The following is a 23,716-nucleotide window of genomic DNA, read 5'->3' on the forward strand; positions in this document are numbered from 1 at the left end:
TTATTAACACTACACCTACCAAATAGTAAACATAACTAACGTGCGTTCTCACATAAAAGTAAGGAAATGGAATTTATTTACATTTTGTATAGTTCTTCTGTAATAATTTGTTCAAGCATTTTGCATCAAATAATCTTGTAAAAACTTCGTAGAACTATAAAATAAAAAAATTATCACTCTATTGTGGTATTAATACAGCACTATTTCTACAAATTACTTTTTATATATAGATTATCTATACGTGGATTGCATGCATTGCACATGGATTGTATAGCATTTATCAACATTTCGTTGACATTTATAAACACATATTGGTTCTATTACTAGCTTCAGCATCACGGATCGAAGTGAAATATGCTTCTTTATGGATTGCCTCGAGACGAATATCACACCGATTATCGTCTCTACTGCCATCCGGTTGATTCGAATCATCATGACGATGCCCACGTAATGTCGGACATCAATCGATGGATGGAAGGTCGTGTCCCCTCTAACAGTCATGAAAATCTTGGTCGTACTCGGCGTGCTTGCGATACAGTGCGCCGCAGCTAAATCATGGAACAGCGATAGTAAGTGACGAGTGTGTCGAAATTGTTGATTGAAATAACTTTGGCATTCAATTTGTCAGGTTATTTGGAGGAATCTTTCTCTTTTTTTGGTTGGTTCAACTACTTGAAACGTCTCTCGATAATAGCGTTACTGCTATCAGCAGTGATTCTGTATTATATTCCAGAATCTCGTCCATGTGAGTACCAAATTGATAAAACGAAAACTAATGAGTAGACTGCTTATGCGAGACACATTTTGTGGAGAATAATATAAGAAAAATTTCTTTTGTCTATTAAAAGTTTCGTTGCGATAAAAATATAATAAACATATTATGCATTTCTATGTAATGCGTATTTTAGAGATTTGCCACAAATGTATAAAGATTGACAGTTTACTTATAAGGTTTACTACTAGACGATGGATTTTATGCAGTTATGATAAAAATGGGTAAATCAAATGTAAAATAGTAAAAAACGGTTAGATAGTTTGTTAATGTAATTGTATTACTGCTAATTTATTAAAATTATTAAGAAGAGAAACAAATGCCTATGCAGTTACTGCTTATTGCTATTGATGAAAACAGTTTGAATGAATTGATGAAGACTATTTTGTATCACGATCCGCCGTCGAAATTTATTACAAAGCGACACATGTTTCAAACAACTAACTTACTAACTTATATAATTTTGTTGTTAATCTATTACATGGACCCTGCTAAATGAAACGTAAATTCTTATTTGGTCAAATGATTTAAAGATGTTTGATTTTCTGCAGTAATCCTTGAATGAAAACACAAGTTTCAAAATGGGTTAATGATATACTTCTTTCACAGATGCGCGCCGAATTTGTTACACTGTAATCGACATCACGGCGAGTGCTTTGAAATCGGCACTCAGCGCTTGCGAAAGCGACGATGTGTTCGAAACCATCAAATCCAAATACCATCGTTCAAAATACGAACGATCTTCAAACCGACGTTCGCGAGAGGGTCCAGAATATGAAAACTTCAAGCGTGCGCTTGATTGCAACTCGAAACTGAAAATAAGTATGGACGACGATGGATTACACGAGTCAGTTTAAAGAACCTTCTCTATTTCTTCAATACACAATAGAAGTTGAAAAATATCTCCCACTACAAAATCAAATCCATTTGAAATCTACAAACAGCTGATAATTCTTTGGAATTTTACGAATCACTTTTATAAATTATAGAATTAAAGATAGGAAATGTTATTTAAAAAATTATTTTCTAAAGACAAGTAAGAAACGAAACTTTATTTGGAATAAGTACAATATTTTCAAACATAAAAGTTATTGTTGATATTGCTAGAGTTATTGAAACAGTCGAAAGTCTAACCTGGTGTTAAAATATTACCAAATCTCTCTACTACTAATAAGCATCTTTACTGTAAATTGTACTCATGGAACAAGTTTATTATAGATTTGTTATAAATATAAATAACATATTTTACAGAATGCGAGAAAAGAAAAAATTACTAAAACAGCAAAGTAAAGATAGTCGACAATCTCGTCATTACCTACGAAGCAGCTTCAGTAAAAAGGATTCTGACTTTTGCGTGGAAACACAACCGTCTTATTTTTATACCGACCGAGTGGGCGATTTTTCGAAGCCCGTTAAATCGAATTTACGTGGTCTGAATAGGTGCAATGACTCGGCTGAAAATTATGCACTTTTAATCAGGTACAGTTGTATTACGTTAAGAATTCATTTCTTTAAGAGAATTGCTGTGGCTGATATAACGATAGTCCTGTGACGCTTTAGATGTGCCTATCAGAATTGATAAAACATTACTTCCTTATGTATTGTGTATAGTTCAACATTTTGACTGTCACGCCAACACTCTCAAAAATTTCATAAAAGTTAAGCATTTTCAAATTAAAATTGAGAAATGAAGTTGTATGACGTCAATTATTTTTTCAATATCCTTACGTTTTGCGAATCTTAATAAAATTAGGAATGTATAATAGATTAGCATAATAATTAATTTTCTTTGAGCAAGTATATCCGTTTAAATAATAAACCCACATATAGTCGACGTGGTAGTGAAATTGTTGAACGCTGCCAGAAAAATCGATGAGTGTTTAAATTATTACCATTTTCTTTCGCAAAGCTAAAAGATCTTAATTTTTACTTACAGCGGTAGTCCGCGTCAAATGGCTGCGCTGGATCAAAAGTATGAAAAAGGTGACGTCGTCCTGGTCCAGGATCCGTATTGTAAAATGGAATACAAAGACTGCGGCACATCGACTGACAGACTATCAACGAAAACAGAAGCTTCGTTTTCGGAATCAGAAGGACCAACGAGGGATAACAATAACTACGCGGAATCAGTAATTCGTTAATAGACTATTATGATTAGCTATTCTTAGTGTTTGTATCGGTAATATTCGCGCGAATCAAAACAAACCTAGGGACATTTTATTTGAAACGAATATAAGAAATAACTATTTGAAATAATTCATTTGAAGCCAATTTATTTGAAATAGTTGCAATTACAAATAATGAGCTATTTCGTTATTTTGTATTTCAAATACAACAGAAATCATAATCCTCAAAATAGTATGAATCGAAAAGATTTTATTTTAAGATTTCATTTTATATTATTTCTTTGTTTTACTTTCAATTTAATTAAAAAAAGTATATTTGAAATTACATTTTAGATTAAAATCGTTATATCAATTCTGTAATTGCGTATTGAAAAATTAATTCAGGGAATGGAAACGTACGTTAAAGACGTCGATCTGACGTTTATACCGGATGCTAAGGCTTCAAAGAATTTTGAATACTCAAGATTTCAATCGAGTTTATATGAGTGTGGAACTGGATGTTGTGGCAGCAATGGGTGTTCGATATCATATGCGGAAATAAATGAGAATTCTAACCCAGAATTATCTCACGAAACTAAAAACGTATTAAAGTAATTGACATTCTGACAATGTAAACATTGCATGGCAAGACGTTACAAGTTTATAAACATTGTTATCAGATCATCGAAGAGCCTGACGAACCCAAAATCTAATGGAAAGCTGGAGGAAACCTGTACGATTCACGGTGGTCACAGTCGTGTATTGAATTCAAGTAATATGACCAACGATCGAAGAGTGAATTTTCAAAACGAGGATGAAATCATGGCACAGGTAATTGGTTATAACACATATGAGTCTTATGATTTGACGTTTGCATTACAGGATGGTCCAGAAATCTAGTTACACTCGGAAAAGAGTGATTCCGGATATGAAATATAAAAGTTAAAAGATCTAGTTCTATAATAATATTAAGAATAAAAATTAATTATTATAATACAATATAAACATAGAAGTAGACGACTTATAATTTATTATTTTCTCTTCAGAAAGATGAAGAACCTACAGTTCCGCGAAATACTTCATCGTCGAGGTGTGTCCATAAGAAAAAGGCAGCGGATCTCCGACATATTGACGTTTCTTATTTGACTGACCGCGGAGGCGAAGCTGATGACGAAAACTCTCAAGTTGGAGGATGCCAAAGTGCCATGCACAATTTCGATGAGATGCCTCAGAGGGAGAATTACGTACATAAAACCTATTCGGATGATTCGATCTTCGACCCCGACGACATTTATACAAGGCCTATTCTGAAGAGTACGTTAAGAACACAACGACTCGTATTTCATCATTGAATCTATCGGGCTAGTAAAAATGATCGAATCTATATTTTTTACTTTAAAGTTGTTTAAATTATATATACTCTTATTTATTAAATTATTTTTATACAGCAACGCATGCCAGTGATTTATAGTACTCGGTAGGTGTAGTGTTAAGAAATTAATGAAGACTGGAAGTTCCAGACATGTTTTGTATCTTGTGATACAATCGATTTTAGAACTAACAGATAAAATTATTAAAATAATCGATTCGTGTGTGACTCTAGTACAATAAAATTCAATACCTTGTGAAATACAGTTTTGTCAATTTTATAAGAAAATGCAAATCTTGACTGCACTCTAGTTTTATTATTATAAAGTCATCTATTTGGCAAGTTATTAAATAAATTCTAAATCTCGATAAACAAATTCTTGTATTTTCATAAAAAGTTGTAAAGCAATTCGTTTGGACTATTCGGCGCCACTATTCTACATGACAAAAAAATAAGTGAAATATACAGAATAAAATTGTTGTAAAATAGACTCCGTTTTTGAGAAGATCGATATTAAAAATTCGACAAATATTTTAATATTCACAAGTACAATAGCCCGATTATGAACAAGAGTCTCATTAGACTCGCATTCAATGGCACATATACTTGAACATATTTAATAATTGCCTGAAAGTCAAACTGTTCATAATCATATTTTATTTAACCTTTGACTAGGTTTAGAAATTTACTTTGATTGTGACATATTTGAATAAATTAAATTTGACTAGCATTTGCAGAATGCAAAAGTTCTAAGATAGCATCCACAATAATAATTTTTAACTTTCCAGTTTCGGTTATATTAATTAATTAATCTTGATATTGTAGGAGTTTTTTATGCTGAGATTACGCAATTGACGAGTTAAAGGTACACAAAATATAATACTTTATTCATGAACCCAATCTCTGCACTGAAGAGATTAAATACTGTTAAACGTTACAGATCTACGTGTTTTATAAACGTGAAAACTCGTATCCTGTTACAGATTTTGTGCTCCAAGTTAATCCTTTTGTAAGTCATACTCATCTTTTTGCAAATGAAATTAACACTTTTGCAAGTCGTATTCACCTTTCTGCAAATAAAATTCACTTATTTGTAATTACTTCTAATAAAATTCATATTAAATTGAAAATTCAATGCTATTCTATAAATATTTATTGGAGTTTGATGAACTCCAATGGTTAGTTTTATTTGTAAACAATTGAATATGATGTTCAAAATCATGAATTTGGAGTGAAAAAAGGTGAACATGATCTATGAAAGGATTAAGTCGATAAAGTTAAGTTGGAGTGCAAAAAGGTGAATACTTTATAAAAAAGGATCAGTGATGATTGAAAAAATCATAAAGATACTCATCACTTAGTCGCAACAACTGGGCGCAAAACACCTATTTTTCTGATGCAGATCGATTCAAGCCTGCCTTATTACGAGCGGTAAATTGGATCTTCGGAGGTTGCCCTCATGCGTCGAAGTGCAGCAACGTGGTCGGAAAGGAAGAGCACCAAGAGATCACCGACGAGTGGCTCCACTAGCTTAACGATGCCAGACCCGTCGCAGCCGATATTCGACGCGTCGGCAACCATAAACACCTGCCATATCGAAACGTTCGAACCGAGAATCCCGAAAACCAGCCCTGTCAGCCAGCTAAAAATCAATTTACATCTTAGAAACCCAAATAAATCGTAAATGCTCTCGCGACTGCTTATTTGCGTATCTTTGAACGAACGCGTATGTTTTCCAAACGGTCAACACGACAAACTAACCGGAAGCGAGCCAGCCTTCTCGACTAGTACACACCAGCAATTTGTACGCTTCTTACCGAGGTGTACCCGGAAGAATTCGCGCCGGGTGTTCAAAGAAGTCGTGAACGATTTTATGAGTGCACGGTTCGCGATCCTCGAAGTCAATATTTGCTCCAGCTCGGACGGTTTCGGAAGTGTCGGACAGGTCAGAGAGCTCGCCAGAAAACATGGAGTTTACGAAACACGACCTTCGGTAGCGCGCACTCCCGTACCGGAAGTGGATATCGCGCGTACGTGGCCTAAGAGCAATAAAGGAGGCCCGGCTCGCAAGCCGCCAAAAGAGAATGGGGAAAGACAGTCGCGCGGAGACCAAGAAGCGCGTCGGATCACGCAACGGAACTGCAAATTCGCTCGGAAGCACGTGACACGCGGCATCGGATCGACTGGTCGAATAATCCTCGGTTGATTTATGGACATTGGTCCTCTCCGCTCCGATTCGCACGATCATAAACCATCTTTGGTGTCGTTTTCGCGTCGAGTCTCTCCGTAGAAAGTCCCTGTTTAACTTACCACAGCCGCTTTCATTGACGAATTAACAAACCGGGATATTTAATGTTCCAAGGAGTTGGTAAAAAGTGCATCGGGGAATGGTGAAGAGACTGTAGATCGGTGTGTTTTAGGTGAGCGCAAGCGGCGAGAAATAAAAATAACGCGGAGTTTATAATAGTCGGTGGGAAAGTGTTGCTAATCGATACCGTGACCAATTATTCGTACCAGAACATTCTGTTATTTTCCTGTGAACAACGCGGCACGGAGTATGCGCCCGTATATTTAGCGGCCGGCAAAAATTCGTCGGGTACGTTAGTTTCGTTTGGCGAACGGAATGCAATTCAAGTGCATCGTTCGCGACCAAAACACGGTCATGTCCGGTGGTAACCGATGCCAGTTCACCCGTAACTTGACTTATGTGCCGCCAGCGGTACATTGTTAGACGCCGGGAGTAAATTCTTGAGATTCTACGGGACATGTGCGAACTGTTCTATTAATGTACACCCATCTCGTTGGCCCGTCTCTATCGGTCGGGGTCCGCACGCGCTTCGATCCCGCTCTTTCGCCGCTTCCATTCCCTCCCACCATCTTTCAGCCGCAGATCGGCGAGAAGAGTACGGCATATTTAAACTTTCGTTCGAAGGGGAACACGAGGCGAATGCCTCGTCGGATCGCAGGAGATGCTCCCGTTTCCATTTCGATAAAGACAACACCGGACACCCGGTAAATGGAAAGTCTCGGCCTAAGAGCAGGCTGTACGGATTCGTGATGGGTAAACGAGAACATAAGTAATTTCTTCCGGGAGCTGGCGAACTAGATGTTATTGCAGCTAGCCAATACAACTGTATTATTAACTAAACCGTGTACGTGCTCAATTTCCGGCAACCGCTGCAACACGGCCCGACACGGGCCGTGTTTTCCTTGGCAAACGCGACCTTTGCGACTAGGCGACACGCTCTGCTCACCTGTGCGTCAGTTCTTGGATGTTTTATACGAAATTCGGAGGTGATATCGGCGTCCGTGGACTCCAGCCAACCGAACATGTAATCGCGAGCAATTTTTCGCGCGTTCCACGTACGCTCTCCGTGGGGGATGCACACGTACGCTTTCGTAAACACAAACACAGCGACAACGTTGCCACTCGTTCGACGTTTCTATTGCAGCGTGCTACATGATTCTGTTATGCTTTGTGCAGTGACAAATGCGCGGAGTATGACGTCAAATGCAATTAGAGGCATACGGAGGAAGAAGAGCTCGCTATGCGAGGTAAAGGTGGCTGTGATTGGAGCACCCGGGGTCGGAAAGAGCGGTGGGTATAAACACGGTTTATTATGTATCTTATCTCATCTAAACGGAACACTATCGATAGTCCATTGTCCCCGGTTAAAATTGTAACGCCGCTCGATTGCGCATATATCCATCGTTATGCTTACCAACAGCGACATTATTGTCTGGGGGCTGCGCGGAGTTTCTGCTTTCGCTGTCCTTGTTTTCCATCCACCAACGAGGTTTGTTTCGTTAAAACCCAGGAGTAATTTTAGAAACAAATGTTCCGCTTCATATAGTTGCCGACTGTTTAATGTCGCACACCTGGGTTTCAAATCTACGAAGAGTAGACGCGGGATTTCGGAATGTATGGACTTTAAAATTAGCAACCGATCAATTCCCTGAAAAATCATATTCGATTCTTGTCTTCGAAAAACTTGAACGTATAATAATAACTTGAAATTAGACCTGGATTTGTACATTACGTTCCTGTACGTTGTCTTCTTACAAAAGTCGTCTTATTTCGTAACAAAGATATTTTTTAATATTTCAACAAAATCACCATTCTGAGCTTCTTAAAGTTCCGCTACTTACACCCCATGAACTTTTTAATTTTAGATGTGTCTTGTCAAATACGGATTTACTTCCTGTTAAGTATCATCTATAAGGAACCATTGAAATATTTTATTTTACTGGGACATACTCATATATGACATTAACTGTAATCGCTGCATACAGTTCAATGTACAGTTAGAAGTCGTTAGATCAACCCGGCTGTAGCACTTACAAGTAATACATTGATTTTTGATTTGCATCTGACAAATATCATGGTGTTATTTCATTTTGTAAAAGCCTGTGCCATATCGTATATATGCATATTGTAACCGAAAATATTATGATAGGTCTAATTTTTATCCATTAATTTTTTATCATTGCTTCTGAATTTTATAGTACAGAAATATTTTTTGTTGCGATTATATATTTTCTGTACATGTTAAGAACCATTCTCCGTTTGTATGAGTTACGTGTTCCACCATACTCAAACGATGAATAAACTTTTTGCAACCTCAAATGGTCATTTTAATCATCCAATGTATAAAAAAATCATTATAATGATTTGTCATGTAATAATTTTGCTTGTGGTGCATTTTTGTTAATTTTTCTACACTGACTTTTATACAACACTATTTTTTTATTCTTAGTGGCAGTCTAAATAATTAATTCACAAATCGTATTAAAAACTTTCGCAGTGTTTAGTGGTAATATTTTAAAATGCTTAAAAAAATTACTCTAGAGCCGGAGAAACGAGTGTAGGTAAAAGTGGAAGTTTTCCGATCTAAAGAATATCCACAGGATAGGTGATATAAGAAACGTGTGATTAGGACCCTAAAGAAGCCAGCTATGTGTATTTTTGGTAATGGCACGTGTAAGGCATAGGCGAATAAATAATTGGTCGGCCCCCTGCAGCTGTGCGTCCCACACTGACCGCAGATTATGTGTACACTATAAATAAAGTTTCATTTCAAAACTTGTTCGGATCGGGTCTTATAAAAGATTACATGGTCAATTTTCAATAAATAGGAGACGGCGACCATTTGTATCGCTTTGAAAGCTACGACACGCAATGTCTTTCTCGCAACGAGTTTCTCGTCCGAATGTATTTTTAACCTGCCGTGAGAGGCTTTCCTTTTTGTTGGAAGAAAAGTAAAAAGACCCGTTGGAGCGCTCGAATCGATCCGCATAGGAAATTGGCACGAAAGCCCGCGAACTTTTAATGAGGCGCACGAAGGAAAACGTCCAAATGATGTTGCTCTAAAGATCCTAACGCAAGTACACCGATCGCCAATCAAATCGCGTCCAACGAAATGTTTAGCCCCCCTGTCGATCATCAACCAGATTGAACCGTAGAGTCAACGGTTCATTACACTCGAAAAAAGAATTTGCCAATTCCACTACTCCGAGAAGATACACTTTGACAGTTTCAATCAGCAAACAAAACGATTTATTTTTCACTTTTACAATAATATTTCCTAACAATCGTTTCGACTTCCGACGATAAAACTATTTTAGATGTTTATAAGACCGGCCGGTTTTCATTGAATTTGAGATGAAACACATCATGGTGACGTTTAACGGTCGTGCAGGGTTTTGTGGCGCCGTGGCAGGTTCGAGTTCGAGGTAAAAATAGTGTGGTGTACCTCGAAGCAGGTCACTAGGCTATACCTCTCGTTTCTCTTGATCGAATGGCGATATGTCGGAAGACCTGCCGTATCGAATAAGATCGTGTCGATTTTTCGAATTTTACGTAGAAATTTATTTCGTAACAATCGGTTTTAATATCTTGATATAAGCGTTGGAACAGATTCAAAACTTTATTTTGGTCATCCACATTTGTCGCGGAGAACACACTTCGGTAATACTTCTTTTCAGAAACGAATTCATTTGGGTGAAACGACGATTTTGCGCTTTACGTAGATCGGTCTAAAATTAGAGGAGCAAATACGATAGATGTGTGCGTTTTTGGGAAGTGTAAATTCAAATCTTGCGACAGTGTCAAAGTGATATATGCAATCTAGCATCGTGATAAAATACATTGCACTAGTAATAAATAGATCTTCGTGCGAAGTGAACTTTAGCAGGTGATCAACAGGATAATAAAATACAAACAATATTAAAAATCATACACGTCATTTCTGTCACTTGACACAATTACATAAAACACCGCGGCTTCGTAGAAACAATACAATGACTGTAAAACTATGCCAAATATAAATGTATGGAATACCGTAATTCTGATAATACTGAGTAGGAATTATTCGAAGATTTGTGTCATACAGCGGTAATGTTTGTTCTATTTACATTCCAGCTCTGACGGTGAGGTTTCTAACAAGGAGATACATCGGGGAATATGATCACCAGTCAGGTGAGAAACAACATCTCAATTTACAATGCGCAATCCATTCGCAACAATGCGCAGCTCCCTGTCGCTGCATAAACTACGGTTAAGTAAGAACAAAGTTGACAATGGGTGACGCGTTTTTCATTCTTTTCTGAAAAACTGCCAGCGACTGTATGCCTACTTTAAAGACCACATATAACGCTCCCTACGCATACCTCGGTTCGCGTCTGGGCTAAATTTATCGAGGATGAATTTGACACTAGACAGGACGAGTACTAATGCAAGGTTGATACTCGAACAAAGCTTGTCGTTTTGTGCAAATATAGACGCAGATAGGAGACAAGCTTTCTTGTCGAAGTTATAAAACTTGACTAAATTGGAAAGATTCTTTACTATGTGATCGGGATCGTACACGAAATTTAGATGAAAAGTTGCATAATTTTACCGAGACCCCATTTTTCAAACTTTCTACATTCCGCGAATTTTCAGTCACTTTAGCCCGTTTCGAAGTAAATTATGTTATTGAAACGTAAAAAATGTTGACCTTCATGCTTTTTTTTAGAGAACAGATACAAACACGAGGTGCTAGTGGACGGTGAACCTATTCTTTTTGAAATTTTGGATACCTGCCCGAAGGTAACACTTCTGTGCCTATATTCAACGCGTATACTGGACAATTTAATTAAGCAATCAGAAAGGAATGTGATACTTTCATTATTTATTGTGGATGTTTTAGAGCGAAGACGAATTGCCATCAGCAGATACTCTGCAATGGGCTGACGGATTGCTTTTAGTGTATTCGATAACTGATAGAAGTTCCTTCAATTTTGTAAGAAAGGCGAAGGACACACTTGCTGTGGCTGATCCAGAAGCCACGATGCCTCTTGCTATGGTGGGAAACAAAGCTGACATGGTACACTTGAGACAAGTTAGCACAGAAGAAGGAGAGATACTCGCGAAAGATTTTGAATGCTGGTTCAGCGAAGTGTCCGCGGCTGAACAGGTAAGCTATTTGCTAGTTTTCATTTCATTTATAAATAAATAGTTCTCAAGCATTTGCTGTTTCCATGAACTGAACAATTGATTAGAAGTAGTGGAAAATCTTTTGATATTTGAAAGCTTAATATCCTTGGTTATAGTAATTCTTTACAAAGAGGAAGTAGAAAAAACTCATTTAAAAAATGAGAAAAGACCATGGAAAAGTGCGGCGATTATGTTCCTGATTAAATATACTTACTTTTTATTCGTACGAAGTTTATGACAAAAACTGAGAGCCTATTCAGTACCACTAATATTTCAGTAATTAATAAATAATAAACCCAGTGCCGCTAATATCTTAAACATATGTATTAAGTACCGATATAGCAACCTCTAGATGTAAATAGGCAAACAAAAACAATGAATTGTAGACTTGAAAATAATATTTCATGTGTATATTGAAAGTGATTATTTGGATTACTGTTTATAAAGATACGTATATTACTTCATTGTTTTTGTATCCTCAGTTATCCTTAATATATACCTCATATGCTATCAAATAAAAAACGTAGCTTCTAACTGAAAAGCATGTAGATACGTCTGTATGTTCAAATATTCAAAAATACTTTGAGGGTGAAAAAAATGCTATATTGAATGAAATGAAGACCACACACGAATCCTTATCAAGATTGTATTAAAATTTGAGTTGCATTCTGTATAATTTATAATTGATAAGAAATTCAAATAGATAAATTTAATTAATATTTTGTTTTACTAACTCGTCTAAGTACATAGCATACCAAGTTTTGTTTCTTTATCAGAAGCATGTTTAACAACTGTGTTTTTACGTAACTGTCCAGCAACTACTTTTCCTAAAGTTTTTGTTGAAAATTTATGTAGGCAAACATTTTTGGCCGTTCTATAAATCTTACTTGAGAAATGATTAATTTCTCTAGGTCACCCAAGTCGCTGAGTCTTTCCACGAATTATGCCGGGAAGTTTTGGCTGCCAGAAGGAGAAACAAACAATCTCTATTGGACAGAATGCTCGGCAGCAAAGCTACACGCGCTTACTCGCGAGGGAAAAGTGATTCGGCGCTTCCGAAGGATTAATGTACACAATTTTGTAATTTATGCACACGAATATCCGTTTTGAAAATTCGTGTTAAACAAACTATCATCAGAGTTATCTCATATCCATGTTTTAGGAAAAAGAAAATTAATCGCATACAATTTATGCACTTGTTCGTACTTATCACTAAAAATATAAGTACCAAAGATTTATATAACATCATGTATCGTTTGTAATTTATATAATAATCTTATTTATGCTATTTATGTTAAAGAATCCGGTAATACGAATAGACGCAATATATTGATATGACATAGGTTAAAATTTACACTAATTAATACGAAACTGCAGTGCCAAGTATAAATATTTAAAACAATATTTAATATTCGATATTTTCACGTTATTTAAACATAATTTAGATACATGTGGAATCTTATATCAGTTGATCTATATTTATTTTGTACTTATAATGTAAAGTTATGACAATAAATATTTTACTTATTTATTATATCACTGTGATATGTTATACTATGCACATCTTCAAAATAAAGTCTATACTGTAATCACAATATGCGAGAAAAGAGTTACAATGATAAAACTCTTTATGAACAGTTCTGACATTTGTTTCTTTTATGTACAAACATTTATGCGTATTTATTTCGTATCATCGTACGTTTCTAAAACATCTGCTAAATGTTCATTATCTCTTGGCTTCTTGAATTGTTTCCTCTTATTAATAGGCTTCTTTCTTTTCATTGGAGCAGGTTTTTTAGGCCCATGATCCTGCATTGACCGTATTCCTTGTTTCTCAAGGTATTCATCAATTTTTTGATCATCCATTGCATCGACAGCAACAGCTCTCCATAATTTTTGAAATTCATCGTCTATTGGAAATTGAGCTGTTTTATCGTTATAGAAAACGATTTTCTTTTTGTCTAAAGGTCTAGTTATGAATAATATCTCATTTTGTAAACTCTACAATTGACAAGTCATTATTAAAATTATCATTTAATTAAATCTATACTGCGCAAAAAGTGTTGTACTTACCTTTAAATGCTTATCACAATGTGGCAAACTTTCTTGTATGTCCTCCAACAAGATTCCACCAAGACCTTTTAAATCTTGTTGCTTCAATAACCTCAGCAAAGATTTCTTATCTTTTATTTTATACATAGCTTTGAATACGAATCTATTGTCATGTGTCACTTCTATCTTTGGATTTTTTATAAGAGCTTCCGTTTGAAGCCACTGTTTTACCTAAACATTAATTACATTCATTTTTCACAATACTAATAATATGAAAACGTTGGAAATATACCTTAGATCCCACATCTAATTGATTAGTTTCATCTAAAATTTCTTCTAACGTTAAAGGATGATCATCGCCTTCTTGATGCCGAGCTTTCATATGTTTTACTATTTTTGCTAATACGCCAAATTTATACTGAGTACTACCAGACATAGTTTTATAGTTAACCATGTCCAGCTTTGGCCCGCTGGACACAGAAGATGGTTTAGGTTTTTTCTTGAGTGGTTCATCTCGAGAAGAATCTTTCTCTTGTTCTTTTTTCTTTTTCTCTACCCTATAAAATAGAATTTTCTAATATTATACAACAAAATTACATAAGATTAATAATAAAGTTCATACATCTATATAAGTATAATATATAAGTAATTCTTTTATTTAGTCTTAGACTTCAGTTATAGGTTAGGAAATTAAATCAGCATCTTGTACTCACGTAGGAGTTGTAAGTGCTCTTTTTTTGAAGAGCTCCCGCTCTCTCAACAACGCTGGATCCATCGTAGTAAGTAATTTTAATTACACAAACGTCAACAAAATTTTTCACAAACTGTCACTTTGCCCATACCCTACTGCCAGAACGAATCGTCTGCCAATCAGAGGTTCTCATTCCACTCGTACAATGAATGAAAGGTAAGCGACAATTGCGCATGTGCGTCTATATTTTCGATAGATCATTTGAAAAATGAAAACATATTAAACGAAAAATGAATTACAATGACTGAACCTAACAAAATCGTGTGTGAAAATTCGTAACGTGAGATCAACGAGATCATGAACATGTTAACTATATCAGTGTCTGCCATAAAATTATCAGTTTTTGCAAGCAACGCAGCAGTCGCCTTTTCTACTTTTCCAATCGGAAATACTTTTTCTGACCTCGTAACGGTCTCTGAAATGTGACTGTCAGTTTTTACTGCATTTTTGGCTATCAACAGTCGGAGAAGATAGCAGCAGTAGTTCGAGTTCGATGCTGATCATCACGACGAATCGGAGTTTTACGACTTTTGGTAAGTACGTACGTTTTATGCGGCCGGAAGCGGTCGTAGTTCTCGGACGTGTTTCTAAGGCCCTATAGTGTCTGTGACATTTTGCGAGCGGCACAGCCGGCTTCCTTTATTTCACGCTTCGCTTTACGGACGTTGAATCAAAGGACAAAGCAACCTGGTTCTCAAAAGCAGCTCCTTGCGCTGGTTTTAAGAGAGCAAATAGAAAGAACATATTGTTTTCATTGCTAGAAACGAGGCACTAACTTTTACATAGGGCGAGAAATCGCTTCGGTCACGACACGTTCTCACGAACATACGATTGTTCTACTTTCAAGACTTATGGCCCAGCCTCCTTGAAACGTTTCAATAAACTTTTTATCGTATAACTCTCATCGAATGATACGATATGTTCTGATCGATTTTCATGTAAAGTTAAATTTTAACTTACGGAGTTTGTTTTGACAAGTTGAAAATTCTTGAGCATGCGCATGATATTACTCTTTTTTAAAAATTTAAATCTTACTAGAATAACTTCAAATTTTAGATATCCATAATTATTTGAAGTTTGGAGAGATGTGGATGTTTATTAAACATCATTTTACTAGAATTTCTTCAAATCTAAAAATTCTTAATTATTTGATAGGTCAAAAGGTTGTTCATATTTATTAAATACTATATTTTTAGAATTTCCACAAGAAGGTCATTAATTATTTGAAGTTTAAAAGGTTGATATTTAGTGAATACATTATAATGTGAATTGAAGAATGTTTTATGTAAATATATATATAGTATATTAAGTAGGACCTTTTTTTATATAGGATTACATGTGCTTCGATTGTGATTGTACTTATCATTTTTGTCTCACCTTGATCATTGCATTTTCACGTTTTAATATAAATATGTTAATTTTCATATCTTAATCGTAATTGTGCTAGTTAACAATACGAAACACGTTCAATGTATCATTTATATGTGTAAGAATGCTAATATTCAATTGACACGAAATTAATTCTGTTTTAATCGTCAGGTTAATATGCTTGAATATCTAGAACTAATAAAACCAGTGATCATGATTAGATATTTCAACAAATTTCTATTCAGAGTCACGCGTGTTCATCAAATTTTCAAATTTATTTTTTTCGGAAACAATGCTACCGATCAAACAATTGTATTGTATATATATATATTTTCAACTTATTTTTTAACTACGCCTGTTCCACAATTACACTATTTGACTTCCTGTATATTAAGATAATAATTGAAGCTTTATTTGATATTCAAATTAACAAACTAATTACCCCAAAATTTCTAATAAATATTATCATAACTATGTTATATCTAAACGAACGTTAATTACTGTTCTGACGCGCATATAGTCACCCCATCTCATGTTTCCATTTGAGTTTAGGCTGCGGTCGATTTGGTCGATGCCATTTTTGAGAGTCTATTTAGTATCTATTTGACAAATTTATTAGTCATGACTCTAGTACGACCGAAGACTTTACTAGCAAAGTCAGCGTGACCGTACCGTTCTCAATGTGCACCTGATGTGACCTAAACCCACACAGAGCGCCAAGAGAGTTCGACAGACTGTTCCCCGTAATTTCCACGAGATATAAGAGTTACCATTGTCAACGGCGTCACCGTTTTTGGCGGCAGTCTGTCGACCCAATTCAACCGATAGATTCTTTCTAATTGGTGGGTCCAATATCCCACTATTTTTTAGTAAATGGTGGAGAAGTCTTTTATTGTTTACGTTTTCAGTGACCTGACGAAGTCTAGCCAAAATCTCGTAAACCGTCATTGCCACCACAAGTATTTTTCTTTCCCACAGTTTTTAAATATACCTATTCATTGCGATCCACTGCTTCGCATCCTGCATATTATTCTGACACATTCGCTGAATATTGTGTTCAGTTGAACACATACACGAATCCGTGAATATTACCCGCGGTAATATTCAGTACTTACGTCTGTACGTACCCATACAATACCTACTTCCAAAATGACAGTCTCAAAAGTTATTATCAGAATATGTTATTGTAGTTAATGTGTTAATTTCCAAATTAAATTACTCTCATTTAAAAAATCTTTGACGAATCTGCCATAACAACTATTCTTGGCATATACTAAAATTATTTTATTTGATTTATATAGTTACCGATAAAAAGTTTCGTGACAATTTTGTAGGAAATTCTAGATTTTGAAATCTGTCTTCGTTTATTCTATAGATAGACATCCGTAATGTGATTCCCGAACGAAAATTTCCTTTATGGGAACGACCCCATTTTCTGCACGTACAGGACCGTAAAACACCATCATAAACGACGCAAATATTGTTTGCCGTACTGGTTGCTTTATTTCCATCACAAAACTTGTACAGCATAAGGTCTCGAAAATGAATCTTACTCTTGATATTTCACTAGGTTTAATAAACACAGAGTGAAAAATAAATGTAGACGCATCTGCTGCGGCACGTACACACGGAGAGTCCTAATACGTATAATTTCGAATTTTATTTCCATCTCTGATTCATATTTTTAGATGTGCAAAATTAAATATTATTAAGTTTAAACAATAAATTTGATCATCATTCATTAAGTAAATTACAAAAATGCCCAAAATGTTAGCGTATCCATTGGAGATAACCAATTTAGCAAATGCACAATGTAATGAGAGTTTTTCATATTCAATTATTTTTGATTTTCTGTACTTCGGCGTAATTTTGAAATCACATACATACGTACCATTTATTTCAATCGGATTTCACTTTTGCCACAATATGGTAAAAGGATCTTGTTTCGTTCCTTCTCCTTTGTAATTAAGGAGGTCATGCATCTCAATGTTCAACTTTTACTTCATATATCAAAACACATTTAATCTTTTTTTAAATTGTAAATTTGTTACTAACCTACATATAGACGGGTTTAAAATGACGCGCAGCCATAAAATTAAAACTACAATTTATATTTCATACATTGTTTATAAATGATATATTTTTTATATCATAACATTCTAACTGATGTAAAGATAATTTGAATGGTCAGACATACCTTCTTCAAAGGATAGTGAGTTTCCAAAAAATGGATTGAATTGAAAAGTTCATCGTTTTATTTAAAAAATAATGGCGTCTTTAACTGATTATAGGTAGAAGCAAGTTTTGATGATTTGCTGATGTAAAATTGATCAACTTTTGTGGAAGTTCTTCAAAAACCGTTTACGCAATTTTCTTTTTAAGAAAACGATGATATATTGTTTTAGTCAAAATTCAGCTCATATTTCCATTATTTAGTCGCTGTTGGTTACAGAACTATTTTCTAGTATATCGCCGATTTCATCTAAAGTAATGTTATAAATGTTGAAATGGAATGAAACAATAAATTATAAATCAAGAATAAATGAAAGGTAACTGCAGAATAAATATATGATAGGATGGCAATGAAGCCAGTTACTATGGGATAACAAAATGATTTGTTTCATGATTGTTTGACATATGAAATATCTTTATCTAGATATAAACAAAATAAACGAATGAAAAATGTATAATGTGATATTCGATAAATATAAAGTTAATTATGTCCGAAGACAATCCAAAAGAACAGCAATTGGTCACCGCAATGTAACCGCTACCCCGTTAATCGGGAAATATTTTGCACCGCTTCTGGATCAAAATACGTGAAAACACCGTACCATGCGAGGTACCGACCGAGCAGGGGTATCGATATGCATTGATACCGGGTAGAAAGTAGCAGGAAGTGCAGGAACCGCGCGCGGTGCGCTTCGGTCGTGGCATGCGCATTCAGTGTGCACTTGCACCAGGAACGGAGATGCATAGACCGCCTTGAGAGAGATGGAGGCAGTGACTGAGGGGAAGAAGGAAAGGAAACGTAGGACAGACGGGAGCGTGTATGGTACGGAGGGACCAGGATCTGTAGTGAGGCGGTCGTTGGCGGGGAAAAGAGGGATGAAGAGAGGAGTAAAGAGAGAAGGGAGCGGTGAGAAGAGAGAAACGCCGAGAGAAAGGAAGGGTAGGGAAACGAAGGGCGGAAGGGCTGGTTAAATGATGGCTGGTCCGGGGTTCAGGGACGCGAGGGAGGCGAACGCAGGAGAGAGGGATGCTGGGGCGGTTCAAGCGAGATCGAGTTCACAGCAAGTGGAGTACGGCAGTTTGTGTCAGACCACGGAGCACCGAAGATGCTCCCCTCGGTTGTTCGTGGAACGGGTGGGCCACCCTCGTTGCGTCGGTGGCGTCGCGTGACCATTTTTAACGGTGTCGTGTCTATTATACTCGGGACCATCAGGAACCCTGGGAGTTCCCGTAACACCAATCGACCGTCCACTGCCACTTCGATGACGACCGCTCTGTGCGTCTTACTGGTCCTCTTGCCCGCGGCGTACCCCGAAAAGATCTCCCTTGGTGAGTGGACGTTTCGCATGTCCTTCTTACTCGTTTCGCTAAAGCTTGCGAATCTTCGCTGAGCGAACAGTCGAGCAAGCGAGCGAGCAAAACCATCAAGCGACTAGCGGCGCGGTGGCTGGCTGGCTGGTCGAGCCACCCATCCAGTGGTGATGGAGGGTTGTTGCACTCGGCTTCTAGCCTGATTGTTTACGGTGAACGGAAGTAAATACCATGTTCGCGATCTGCAGTTGTGCACCGGCGCTAGACGCAGATTGCGATTTTCTTTGACGCGTAATCAGAATCGGGATTGTGGAACGTTATATTCGCGGGTTATGTGTTCTGTAGGCGTGCGGAAAGGTGTTAGGTCATCGCTCGCGCGGAAAGAGGCTTCCCGTTTGATCTATGGGAAACTGTGTAATCCTTGTCGATTGGACGTATGTGTAAACATGGGAGCGTGAATAATGTGCTTGCGGGCATGAGAAATGAAACTATTTTTATTATTCCTAGAATACCATGCAGCTGTTGCACGTTGATTCATGTATTCAGTTGAGCAAGATCGTTGACAGTGACGATTGTATCGTTCTGACTGAAGCTAGTGGTTAAGGCGAACGTCAAATGACATGGATATTCATCGTGTAAAAAGTTGATTCGACACATAAGGCTTTCGATGATGGTGACATCTATTTGTGAGTTTCTTTGGTTTAGTGAAATTTGCAACACGTGCTATATAGTGCGGGATGCTTCTTAAATATTCGTCGCTTAATATGCAACAGAAGCTCAATTTAGAACGTTTATGCTACAAACGTAATTCATTCAAGTCACGTGACTCGATTTTATTATACATGGAGTTCAACGTACGATATAGACACAGCGTATATGTACATTTTTATTAAAGAATAAATTTGTAATAACCGTTGGCCTTTATAAGCGAATCATACATTCACAAAGTACTTTAAGAATGATTCTATCTTTCCATTTCCAAACTGAATCACCATGGATTCGGATAATGTATCATGTCAGTGCATACGAAATAGCTTTTCGCGAAATGGAAATTTTCATTATGGCGTAGGATTAATAACTACAGACTAAATTAGAGGGGAAGAAATTTCTTGCACACTTCGCGCACTAGTTATCCCGCGAGGCTTTCATTTCATTAATGTTTCGCGAATTCACATTAGGCGTAACTTCGAGCAGCCGCGTCGCTATTGTTTGTGAAATCAGATTGACGACAGCGGCGGTGCAAAACAATGTTCGAAAATGTATTCATCGGATCGACACCGTGCTGCCTTTTTCACGCGGAACTACGGAGTAATTACAACACGTTTTTGCAGAATAATAGGTTCGCGCTGAAGTAAATTGATATTAAAATCGCGATACACGACCTCGCATTTTTCCAGTGATATCGGTTGATCAAACCGTCATTGATAGAAGTTATGACTGAAATAATAACATGTAAATACCATTCGTTATACAACGAAATAAAAGAGCAGAATGAAATTCGATACATACATCCTTATTTCTAGCTTTCGTAAAACAAGAATATTCCTATCATCGAAGAGTATCAAATGAGCCGTTCTCATTGATTTAACAAGCTATCGTTAAAATGAAGTGCAACTTAATTAGCTCGGAGTTTAATATTAGCTATCCAGCTAAATGATTTCCGACGGCAGCGTGAGTTTAAGTAGTAAAAACCGCGTCGAACGAGACGAGTGGCCGAGTCTAACTCGTTTAAAAAATACAAGCGATCTGCCTTGAAGAGCAAACCTCGCTGAAAGTTATATCGCGTAAACATGATTAGTATGCTCGGCAGTTCCGGCGTTCAGCGCCGTCGGTGTTTTTGGCTTCGTCTTTCTCGCTTTCGCCGGCAACAATTTCCGTCAGGGATCCGAAATCGGTCATCGAAATTCGCCGTCACGGAGGAGCGTGATATTTGGTTAAAAGCCTGTTAGATTACCATCAATGCAGACTGCAGGTACGTAACGGCAGAAGTTACGGGAAATGATTGTAGAGATAGAAGGTAGCTGGGTACCGGCGAATATAAGACAGGGGGCGAGAGAGATGGGAAGAAAGAGAGGGAGGAAGAGGGTAAGCAAGAGATACATACTGAGAAACGAGGATAGGGAAAGAGGGAGAGGGAGAGAGAGAGAGAGAGAGAGAGAGTCGCAAACACAGAAATAGGTGGAAGAAGGTAAAATGAGGGAGAATAAGCGGGAGAGGGCAAAAGTGAGTGGGCGACAGGGAGAAGGAGGGCGAACGTTGAGCGAGAAGTGAATGATGAATGCCTATAGAAATGGCGGTGTCTTTCTTCCACTCAGGTAGGTATATAGGTAGAGAACTACCGACTAAGTCGACGAAAAGACGAGGAGGAGGTCGTGGCACGAGAGGTGGTGGTGACGTTGAAGGAGGATGAGGATGGTAGAAGGTTCGTTGCCTTGCCAAGTTATACCGCACACGGCGGCATTCTTTGCTACTCGATCGCTCTTCTCTACTTCACCCCGCCACTCATTCTGTATATTTTTACACAATTATGCGAGAGGCCACCTGAAAATATATCATCGAAACGCGTCATCGGTACTTGACCTCGCATCTAATATCCCCGCGGAGACGCTAAACGAATTTTCGCCTGATCCTTTTGCGATGGATCCTTATTCTGATGGAACTCATAGTATTAAAACACTCTTGGATAATTTTTCAGCCTGAAACTTGGTAATAGGTTTTTTAATGTTTTCGCTAAAGTGAAAAGCAGCTTAAGTGTTTTTATCCTTCAAATGCGATAGTTATCCCGAACGAAATTGTCAATTCTTCCCAAAGAAATTGTTAGGTTACAGAAGTTCAACTAAACTTACTTCGCAATGTTAATTTTTTTTTTAACTCAGGTACTTTTAGTTTGTTCGAGGGTTTTAATATATCGAAAGATTTCGTATTTGTGTTCTTTTTTTCTAAATCATAACAATAAAGATGTGCTGCTTCGAAAGACTATTGCTAGGTACACTTCTATGACGCAGCACTGACTTGCTTCATTAAATGGGCGTTAGTGAAAGTAATAACCCCATATGTACCCATACAAACTGTTCGAAATAGAAAGAAAGAATTGAGCGCTGCTGTTAGAGTTCGTGACTAATTTACGTATTTGTTTGTGAGAGAAATCGTAATGTAAAATGTTCTTAATTTCTTTTCATTACAAATATAAATTAATTTGTAAAATGTTTGCATAAACACCTGTTAATCGAGAATTAATTAGAGCGAGTTATTAGCGGGTCAATGGTATACTGTGTAACGTATTTTTAGAAGAATGTGCAGACCTAAAGGAGAGGTCTTTATATAGCTGTGTGCATAAAACAACGCGATATTATACGATGAGCTGTAAACCTATTACTGGATTAATTATTTTCATCTAGAGTGTCCCAAGGAGAATATTTATCAGTTTCAACGATGTTAAGTAGTCGATGTATTCATTATTGCATACGCGTATAACAATGTGTGAATCAAAATCGTTAAATTTAATTTGAAAAATTATATTCAATATAAAAGTTGTCCATAATAATTACAAGATAGAGTAGCTCCATACACTCACGGATAAAAGTTAAAAAACTTAAAATGTTCAAGACATATCGTTAATATATCGTTTAATATTTCAACAAACATACGTCTTATTTTTGAAGTACATATTATAGCGAAGCATATAACACATTGTTTGTGATCAAATTAATATTTTTGTTGACACAGTACCAATCATTTTGCTATGTTTAAATGATTTATCAAAATCAAGAAAATAACACAAGAATGGTTTTAAGTTCTCTAAACGACTTTACCGTTTTAATTTGATCTTTTATCGTTTTAAGTATGATAATATAGAATTTACTTTGCTTTCGAGGGATTATGTTAGGCTGTTCCTATAAGTATTTCATACGTCCATGTCATTAACATTGTCCCTTACCAAAATCCTCAGAGTTTCTTTCCTTCTCGGGAGAATCTTTTCGTCGTCAGACAGCGCCCTAATTAGCTTCTCGTCGTCTGAAAAGTATACACAGTGTATCCTCACGAAAATGTTTTTTGGTGAAGATTGTCAGAGGTTTCTAGTGGTTTCAAGCTCAGCTGAATAAACTCAGTTAACACGGAAACAGCCACGAATGAAAAAACTAATTTCCGCGACGCGTATGACTCGCTGCTGAAATTGCGGTCAACGTTCGACATTTATACGACATAGAACGTCGAATTTTTCGCAGACCGAAGTAATTACAAATTTCATACACGTAAATCGTGTCTCTACGCGTGATGG

The 23,716-nt window shown here is 36.7% G+C and overlaps 3 protein-coding genes across 10 annotated transcripts; 2 read left to right on the forward strand and 1 right to left on the reverse strand.

Annotated features, from left to right (window-relative positions):
• The first annotated feature begins 472 nt into the window (after positions 1-472).
• On the forward strand, positions 473-5,794 carry LOC144467743 (uncharacterized). 2 transcript variants are annotated; one of them, XM_078176666.1, is made up of 9 exons: positions 473-569; positions 629-745; positions 1,382-1,619; positions 2,024-2,251; positions 2,709-2,901; positions 3,283-3,488; positions 3,558-3,708; positions 3,924-4,191; positions 5,649-5,794. In XM_078176666.1, the coding sequence occupies exons 1-9, from the start codon at positions 500-502 to the stop codon at positions 5,774-5,776; spliced, it is 1,599 nt and encodes a 532-aa protein (XP_078032792.1). In that variant the 5' UTR covers positions 473-499; the 3' UTR covers positions 5,777-5,794. The 2 variants fall into 2 exon arrangements, with proteins under 2 accessions (XP_078032792.1, XP_078032794.1); XM_078176668.1 differs by lacking the exon at positions 5,649-5,794 and adding an exon at positions 4,326-4,835.
• Positions 5,795-6,111: 317 nt separating this feature from the next.
• LOC144467745 (ras-related and estrogen-regulated growth inhibitor) lies at positions 6,112-13,257 on the forward strand. Of its 7 annotated transcripts, none has more exons than XM_078176676.1 (6): positions 6,112-6,191; positions 7,731-7,844; positions 10,668-10,724; positions 11,263-11,336; positions 11,437-11,703; positions 12,635-13,257. In XM_078176676.1, exons 2-6 carry the CDS (start codon positions 7,748-7,750, stop codon positions 12,788-12,790), a joined length of 651 nt encoding a protein of 216 aa, XP_078032802.1. In that variant the 5' UTR covers positions 6,112-6,191; positions 7,731-7,747; the 3' UTR covers positions 12,791-13,257. The 7 variants fall into 7 exon arrangements, with proteins under 7 accessions (XP_078032802.1, XP_078032798.1, XP_078032799.1 ...); XM_078176672.1 differs by lacking the exon at positions 6,112-6,191 and adding an exon at positions 6,232-6,666; XM_078176673.1 differs by lacking the exon at positions 6,112-6,191 and adding an exon at positions 6,721-6,842.
• A 117-nt stretch (positions 13,258-13,374) lies between these two features.
• On the reverse strand, positions 13,375-14,644 carry Tfiiebeta (transcription factor IIEbeta). Its single transcript, XM_078176669.1, has 4 exons — positions 14,489-14,644; positions 14,068-14,332; positions 13,797-14,006; positions 13,375-13,724 (listed from the first exon to the last, which is right to left on the reverse strand). The coding sequence occupies exons 1-4, from the start codon at positions 14,548-14,550 to the stop codon at positions 13,404-13,406; spliced, it is 858 nt and encodes a 285-aa protein (XP_078032795.1). The 5' UTR covers positions 14,551-14,644; the 3' UTR covers positions 13,375-13,403.
• Between the last annotated feature and the right edge of the window lie 9,072 nt (positions 14,645-23,716).

The sequence above is a fragment of the Augochlora pura genome, chromosome 3, assembly GCF_028453695.1.
Source record: "Augochlora pura isolate Apur16 chromosome 3, APUR_v2.2.1, whole genome shotgun sequence".
Lineage (NCBI taxonomy): Eukaryota > Metazoa > Arthropoda > Insecta > Hymenoptera > Halictidae > Augochlora > Augochlora pura.

What these genes read in the sequence shown, in the direction of transcription:
- LOC144467743 (XM_078176666.1), top strand. Translation starts at nt 500, where the DNA reads ATGAAAATCTTGGTCGTACTCGGCGTGCTTGCGATACAGTGCGCCGCA. An exon ending in GACGACGATGGATTACACGA is followed by an intron (nt 1,620 to 2,023) that starts GTCAGTTTAAAG and finishes CATATTTTACAG; the next exon opens with AATGCGAGAAAAGAAAAAAT. An exon ending in AATTATGCACTTTTAATCAG is followed by an intron (nt 2,252 to 2,708) that starts GTACAGTTGTAT and finishes TTTTACTTACAG; the next exon opens with CGGTAGTCCGCGTCAAATGG.
- Tfiiebeta (XM_078176669.1), bottom strand. Translation starts at nt 14,550, where the DNA reads ATGGATCCAGCGTTGTTGAGAGAGCGGGAGCTCTTCAAAAAAAGAGCA. An exon ending in AATTAGATGTGGGATCTAAG is followed by an intron (nt 14,007 to 14,067) that starts GTATATTTCCAA and finishes ATTAATGTTTAG; the next exon opens with GTAAAACAGTGGCTTCAAAC. An exon ending in ATTGTGATAAGCATTTAAAG is followed by an intron (nt 13,725 to 13,796) that starts GTAAGTACAACA and finishes TGTCAATTGTAG; the next exon opens with AGTTTACAAAATGAGATATT.
- LOC144467745 (XM_078176670.1), top strand. Translation starts at nt 7,353, where the DNA reads ATGTTATTGCAGCTAGCCAATACAACTGTATTATTAACTAAACCGT. An exon ending in TGTATTATTAACTAAACCGT is followed by an intron (nt 7,399 to 7,730) that starts GTACGTGCTCAA and finishes TGCTTTGTGCAG; the next exon opens with TGACAAATGCGCGGAGTATG. An exon ending in TTTTGGATACCTGCCCGAAG is followed by an intron (nt 11,337 to 11,436) that starts GTAACACTTCTG and finishes TGGATGTTTTAG; the next exon opens with AGCGAAGACGAATTGCCATC.